General features: G+C 49.7%; 1 protein-coding gene across 1 annotated transcript in view; it reads right to left on the reverse strand.

The window, feature by feature from the left end:
• Positions 1–6,026, reverse strand: part of LOC137784989 (neuronal pentraxin-1-like) — a 6,211-nt gene extending 185 nt beyond the window's left edge. The window contains exons 1-6 of the mRNA XM_068576001.1: positions 5,283–6,026; positions 2,303–2,498; positions 1,703–1,999; positions 1,310–1,560; positions 136–315; positions 1–25 (exon numbers count right to left, since the gene is read on the reverse strand). The exon at positions 1–25 is cut by the window's left edge and continues 185 nt beyond it. Coding sequence (XP_068432102.1) covers positions 1–25; positions 136–315; positions 1,310–1,560; positions 1,703–1,999; positions 2,303–2,498; positions 5,283–6,026 — 1,693 coding nt within the window. The remainder of the gene's footprint in view (positions 26–135; positions 316–1,309; positions 1,561–1,702; positions 2,000–2,302; positions 2,499–5,282) is intronic.
• Positions 6,027–7,891: the final 1,865 nt, after the last annotated feature.

Below are 7,891 nucleotides of genomic sequence, written 5' to 3' on the forward strand. Positions count from 1 at the left end.
CGTCGAACCGGCCTCCCATCGTGTCCTGCGAGGAACCAGCAGGAGAGAACAGGGGGTGAGGTTTTTTTTTACTTTACCTACAATATCTGTGGACGGCAGCCCTTTCGCTGGATTGATTTCCTGCTCCTTTGTTACCTGCTCCTGGCCCAGGATGAAGGTGCCTCCCGGTTTGATGGGGCGCCACGCCGACAGGTTTTGCCCCGAGCCCTTCTTCACGCCGTCCTGGTAGGCCTCCCAGACGCCGTCGCGCGTCGTCCACGTCACGCACACGTGATGCCACTTCCCGTCGGTCATGGTTATCGGCAATGTTACCGCCTGAAAAGAGAGCGAGAGAGAGAGAGAGAGACGGACATACCGTTAAAAGAGAAGGACAAGGGACTGTTCTTTATCCTTTTCCCTTTTGTAGCCCTTGAAGGCCTCACCCTAACCCTAATCCCTAATCCTATTTATTGTTTGAGTTGTGTTTAGAGGTTGTACATGATTTTTATGTTTAATTTGATACCTAATGGGTTTTTTTAGGGAACCCTAGGGCTCAAATTATTAAACACCCTGGCATTGAAGTGCTCACAACTGCAGGTTAAAAGGTGGATTCGTCCAATAATGACATCCTCCACTCCACTAACTTAAAATTACTCAAGGCTTGAGATTAATCTGCGTTCTCCTTTTGACGACTGCTGAGCAAACATGGCAGTTCATCACTCCGGGTAATGTCGCTCCGACATGAAAATCAGGTCAATCAATTAGGATGATCAGATTAATTGGGTCGTTGATTTGTTTGCTGAGCTCTCTCCGTCTCACAGCACCGGAGGCGAAGGAAGGTTTCCGCTTTTCAGGGAATTAAAGATTAGACACGGTACGTCATGAAATCAGGAAGCGTCGTTGAAACTGAGATGTCCACAATGTTCATAAAACCACAACAATATAAAATAATAGACAAATGTATTGTTAGTGATCAAGCCATGTCATGCTATTCCCCAACAGTAACTTTCATTTACTTATTATGAAAGATGTGGAGCTATTCATGCACTCATAGAACTGGAGTTACAACAGTAACCTTTACAATAACACTTTTCCTAACTACTTCTAACCAAGTGAGGGGACTTGAATTAAAAGGTCTGTCTGAACTGAGCCTATCACACCTCACTGAGTGCTAGATTAGCAACACTCTGAGGGTCATGGACGCGTGAGAACTTCAGAGATACCTTCTGATTCTCGTCACCCAAAGCAGCTCGACAGAGTCCTTTGTGAAAAGCTTCCAAAAAAAGAGAAAGCTTGAGATTTCACCTTTAAAATCTGGGTTTTCTTTTACCTTGTCGCTGATCAGCAGCTCCATGGGGTTGCTGCCCCATTCGATGAGCACCAGCTCGTTGGCCTGTCCGGGCACGGCGTAGGAGAAAGGGGTGCCGAGGCCGGGGCCGGCTCCGGCCTTCAGCCGCAGGCAGACGGTCAGGGCGAAGATCTCGTTGAGCGGCGAGCGCTTCATCCTGGCGTACATGTAGTTGGTCTTCATGGGGAAGTCGAGCAGGAAAGCGCCGGGACTCTTCAGCTTCTTGTGGCTTCCTAGTGAGGCGGAGAGGGAAAATTATGAATATTTTGTATGTTCTGCACGCCTGTTGATGGGTTACCAATCAACCGGTTGGCCACCGACCACCATTGGCGCCATTGCTTGTGTGTGTGTGTGTGTGTGTGTGTGTGTGCGTACCGTGTTCGGTGTTGCCATGGTGCAGTTGGCTGAGCACCGTCTCCAGCTTGCCGTGACCGGCGCCGCGCAGATTCGTCTCTTTGCCGTCGAAGGACAGCCGCCGTGGGTTGTGGTTGCTACCGTGGCGGTCGTCGTGGTGATCGTCGTCATGACGGTCGTCGTCATGGTGATCGCCGTGGTGATCGCCGTGGTGGTCGTCGTAGTGGTCGTCGTGGTGATCGTCGTGGTGATCGTCGTGGTGGTCGTCGTGGTGGTCGTCGTGGTGGTCGTCGCGGTGTCCGTGGCGATAGTCGTGGTGGTCGTCGTAGTGGTCGTCGTGGTAACCGCGGTGATTGTCGTGGCGGTCGTCATGGTGCGGGCTGTGATGGCTGCCGTGGCGACCGCTCTGCCGGCTGTACTGCCGATCGTAGTGGTCGTGATGGCGACTGTGGTGAGTGGTGCGATGGCTGTTCCTGGGGTTGCCGTGGTGACCGCCGTGATAGCCGTCGTGGTGGTCGTCACGGTGACCGGTGCCGCGGTGGTCGTCGTGGTGGTCGTCGTGGCGACCGGTGCCGCGGTGGTCGTCGTGGTGGTCGTCGCGACGACCGGTTCCGCGGTGGGCGTCGTGGTGATCGTCGCGGTGGCCGTTGCTGCGGTGGTCGTCGTGGTGGTCGTCGTGGTGGTCGTCGTGGTGATCGTCGTGGTGATCGTCACGGTGGTCTTGGTAGTAGCTGTGCAGCTGCTCCTCCAGCGCCGTGATCTTCCTCTGGAGGAGCTCTCTCAAGCTGCTGGAGTACGAGCTGGACGAGTTCCTGGCCTGAAGAGGAGCGCAAGGTCATCAACGAGGCCCCAAAGAGACCAGGAGACCCCAATGAGGACCCAGAGAGACCCCAATGAGACCCCAATAAGGACCCAAAGAGACCCCAACGAGTACCCAAAGACTCCCCAATGAGGCCCCAACAGGGCCCCAAAGAGACCCCAATGAGGCCCCAATAAGACCCCAATGAGGACCCAAAGAGACCACAACGAGGCCCCAATGAGACCCCAACGAGACCCCAAAGAGACCCTAAAGAGACCTCAATGAGGCCCCAAAGAGACTCCAATGAGACCCTAATGAGGACCCGATGAAGCCCCAATAAAGCCCCAATGAGACCCCAATGACACCCCAATGAAGCCCCAATGAGACCCCAACAAGGCCCCACAGAGACCCCAATGAGACCCCAATGAGGCCGCAAAGAGACCCCAACGAGGCCTCAATGAGACCCCAATGAAGCCCCAACGAGGCCCCAAAGAGACCCCAATGAAGCCCCAATGAGACCCCAACGAGGCCCCAAAGAGACCCCAATGAGGCCCCAAAAAGACCCCAACGAGGCCCCAATGATTTTTTATGTGATAGTTTTGTTCAACTTTCAAGGTCAAGAATAAACTTCTCTGCTTCAGGAAGTGTCAAAAGCTGTGAATCTGAAGAAATGACCACATTTTAAAATCACTAAAGATACAGAAGCTCTCTCCAGTGACGTCAGCGTGTTGCAGTGAACAAACACAAATCGTGGAAATGACATTTAGAGTTGCAGCAGAATAGTTTCCACCCCTCCCTCCGCCGCCTCGCTCATCCTCGTCTTCCTCACCAGCAAATCCGGCTTTGTTCCCTGCCAGCGATTAATAGCCTCTTCAGAGCGGATGAGGCTAATTGAAGGTGAGGCCGGCTAGCGGCGCGCGGCGCGCGGCCAGAGGCTGCCGGGCGCAGACATCCTGTTAAAGGACGGAGTGACGGCGTTAAATCCCCGCTAGACGCAGCCGTTTAGTCTCACACCTTCGAGGGAGACGGAGGGGATTTCTGGAAACACTTTCCCCCCACGAACTCAACCTGAGACCACCTGCGCCGATAACAGGGCTTTCACGGCCCGGCAGGCGGCTAGGTTTTAGTCTCGCAGGAAACCAACACGTTTGGCTCATTTCAGTTGCTGAAACACAACCGAGAGAACATATGTTCACACACACTCAGAGAGGGGCAACGGCGTAAGCTATTAAAAGTTCTCAAGCGAGCCCTTATTTAGTTCTTTACTGCGCCCGCGCTGAAATAAATTAAAGTTTTCTGGCTTGCCTGGATCACCGGTTTCTAAACCTTTCTGACTTTCTGACCCTCTGACGCAAAGTTGACTCACTTGGCCTGGTTTCAAGGGAGGAAACAGATCCTTAGTTCCCGATGCGATTAACCCGGGATGAATACACCGTAAATGAATGTGCGGCTAACGGCGTCTAACTTCCTCCTCCTCTAAGCTTCGCCGGTCTCGCTTCCAACATGTGACGCTTGGACACCGGGGTGATCGCAGACACACACACCTGTAGTTTCTACCGCAACGTTGGGACGTTACTCAACAATGCAGGTGTGTTATATTTCAAGTCGAGGTATGCCAAAGAAAAGAGACCTTTAAAATAAGTCCAGTGATCGACGGGGTGACCACGTCTTTGTGGAACACATCCTTCTTACAGTATTCTGACAGCGGCTGAGCTCGTGACCCTCCATGACGCACCATGTGACCCCAATTAAGTCAAACCTTTGATAGGCTTTGCAGACGCAGCACTAAGCACCTTGCAGTGTTTGTGTGGTGCAGGAGGAGCGAGCCCCTTTACAGACTGTTTACCCTTTTCACCTGGACCTAATTACAGCCACGTGAGTATGTCTAGATTCGTATTTCGTGTGGTTTAAGAGAAGAGAAACTCTTGGGATTTCATTCTTTAGAAAATCTATGAACTTTCTACCTGGAAACTTTCTGGCTGGAAGACAAAATGTTGTGTTTTTTTTGTTTTCCCATTGCTTGAATCCTTTAGTGGCTGAACCTGGTCAACCTGTACAAACAACAGGTTACAAACACATTGCCAAAGGGATAATAAAGCAAATTCTATGTATTTGTTCTTACTTTTTATGCTTTATACTACGCCACAACCTCTTTAGGGGTAAATATGCTGTCATCCTGATAACCACGTTTCTCCAGATGTGTCGATGTTGAATTCTTTGTGATGAATTGGATGAAGTGTTTCCTTTTTGTGCAGAGAAAATCCTCTTACTTCCTAAGCTAAATGAACTCTTTAGAAAGCCCCTCGGATCAGCTGGAAACTGCATCGTCACAAAGCTCAAGACGGCGGCGCTTTTCTTTTAAAGAAACACGGTTCAAACAAACACATGAAGATCTGATAGAATATATAGATATGATCTTAATAAAGGAGTTAAGGAGTATCAACAGCAGTACATTGTGATGCAGCAGTAATATTATTTAATTACTGCATGAAGAGAACTTTTCTACGTTGTACTTTTTGTATGTTTTGACGATAAATTAGGATTTGGATGCCGGACTTTTGCTTGTGGTGGAGTTTTTTCAGATTGTGGTATTAGTACTTTTACTGAAGTAAAGTATCTATAAACTCTTTCCACTATCGTGTGGCACACGATACCAAACAGGCTGCGAACCATGTAAACTGTGGTTTATGATCGTATAAAAACTGAACTTTAATCTCTATCAGTGCGTATCTTTCCTGGCATTGGTCCGGTGACAAAAAGCCTCCTCCCTGAGCATTCGCCGCCGATATTTTTGGCGTTCACCTGCAAGTTCTCCAGCCTCTCCTTCAGCGTCTGCAGCGTCTTGCCGGTCTGCTCGGGGGAGAAGGAGCTGTGCTTCCCGTACGACGAGCCCTTCCTCGGGTGGGACTCCGACCGGTGGCCGCCGTGCGAGTAGTGGTGGTCGCTGCTGTGATGCGACGAAGGCCCGTGGTGCGACGACGACGACACGTGGTGGCCGCCGCCGCCGCTGCCGCCGTGATGCCCGCCGCCGCCGCCGCCGCCGCCGCCACGGTGGTCGTCGGGGTGTCCGTCGTGATGGTCCTCGTCGTGGGTGTCGTGGTGGCTCTCGCGGTGGTTCTCGTGGTGGTCGGTGCCGTGGTGGCCGCCGAAGCCCTCGCACAAGGTGAGCTTGGCGGTCAGCTCGCGGATGGTCTCCCGCTGGTCCAGGATGGTCTCCTTCTGCCTCACCAGGCTCTCGCGCAGGTGCAGGATGGTGGCCTTGGCCTCGTCGGACATCACGCCCCGCCGGCTGCTGCCATTGTGGCCGTTGGCGTGGCCGTTGCTGCTCGGCGCGTGCGGCACGCCGGGCGGGGAGTAGCAGCTGGGGTCGGCCTCCGGGGGGATCGGGGTGCAGACGAATTTGGGGCTGATGCCGTAGTCGTACTCGATGCCCGGCAGACTTCCAGTGGCGGACGCCGCACACGACAGGAAGTAGTAGAGGACTAGAGAACGTAGTCGTCTCGCGGACGGCGGCCTGAGGCTCGGAGGACTGACGTCTCTGGCCATATCGGGCCCCGAGTCCAAGTTATTCCTCGACAAACGACCAATGTCCTCCCGGGCCTTAGCCTTGTTGCGACGAACACCATGAATGGAGGTCACGCGCGTTGGGTTGAGACGTCGTGGCGCAACACATGTCAAGCGGCGGAAATCACAGATGAACTCTCCTCCCAGACGGCATTAATCCCGCCAGCGGCGCAAAAACTCAAAGGGCAGCTGTTCAGCCGTTCAGCCGCCGAGACGAACCGTGCGGTGTCACCCACGATTCCTCGGCTCCATGGCGAGTTAATTAACAAGCCGCCAGAGCTCGGGCTCGGAGGGTCCTGCTGGGCCGCCGCCAGCCGAGCGATGCCTCCAAGGACCGCCTGTGTTTCGACAGCCAAGAAGTAATCCCTTTAACTTTGGCTCCTAACCACCCATCTGATCCCCAGGGTGCTCTGACCTGGAGGACGGCAAAGATATCAAGAAAACAAGTCAAGATAGAGCGGAAAACAGATGATAATGAATCACTTTGACATTACTTTACTTATCTTTAGCTAGTATATTGATTTATTCAGTGTGAGTTCCAGTTTTAAGCGTGAATAAAGCACATATTGGTCAAGTTAGAAACATAATTGTCAAGATGTCAGATTGAATGCGATTTAAAGAAATCAGAATCAGAACCATTAATAATTGTGTTACACATATGAAGAATTTGTCATGGATTGTGGTGCATATATTAGACAAACAACAACAATCAACAGTGCAACAGTGCAATACAAACATATTAAAGGAACATATGAGGGCAGCTACTATTACTCTTGACAGTGTCGCTAGTGACCGTGTTATAAAAGCAATAAGGTACTCGAGGCAGTACTGTATCTACAATAATGTACTGTTCAAGGAGCAGTACATTATTGTAGATACAGTACTGCCAAGAGTACCTTATTGTTTAAGTAAATTATTTTTTCACTTTCACACTGAATGTCTTCATAAAACGCTACAGATAGTAGCTGGATCACGACTGAACTCAATATATATATATATATATATATATATATATATATATATATATATATATATATATATATATCTCGGTTATTGTTTAGAAAGCTAACAGGAAGAGAATGCATACGAGAAAAAGGAGATTTGCATCAGAAACAATTAATCTCAGATTATTAAATCGCTCCGTCAGTATAGTATAGTATTTATAATTATAAATGAATTGACCAATAACAAGCTGTGGTTTCATTGACACTTTTCGTAGGTGTTTCTTAGAGACTGATTTATTGAGCGTTTGCTATCTATGAAAACTCAATTTTATGTTTTCACTTGTTATGTCAGTGACCTGAGTGCAGTTTAATGAGGTGATTGGAGGTAAACCTGCAGCCGGTGGATGAAGGCCGTAATCTGACAGTGAGCCCCGCTGTCTAGTTTACTTTAGTTTATTAACTGGATCCCCGTTAGCCGGCGCCTTAGCCGCCGCTAATCTTCCCGGGGTCCACAGAAAGGACAACTTGTAATACATACAAAAACGGGCAAAACACAACATAAAACAAAGAATAATAAAATAATACAGATTAAGACTAGGATGTATATCGCGCAGCGCATCCATAATTTATACAAAGAAAAATCTTACGAGTACAAAATCAATGGAAAACGTCAAGTTAATGAGGTGCGGCTTTAATTGTTTTTAAATGACAGATTATTTACCTGCTCGTTAATTCAAAGCAGTAATTGCACAAAAAGGAGGAGGTTAGTTCTTTGGGTTCTTACCAACGTCTCTCATACTATTAAAACACATTTTTAGTAAGATTAGGACTTAAAGAATAAGAGTAAAAAACAACGCTTCACTTCACTGAGAACTGATATTCACCACTTTCTTTCCCCCGACA

The sequence above is a fragment of the Clinocottus analis genome, unplaced genomic scaffold, assembly GCF_023055335.1.
Source record: "Clinocottus analis isolate CAN_PGR_092001 unplaced genomic scaffold, fCliAna1.0.p SCAF_14, whole genome shotgun sequence".
Taxonomy (NCBI): domain Eukaryota; kingdom Metazoa; phylum Chordata; class Actinopteri; order Perciformes; family Cottidae; genus Clinocottus; species Clinocottus analis.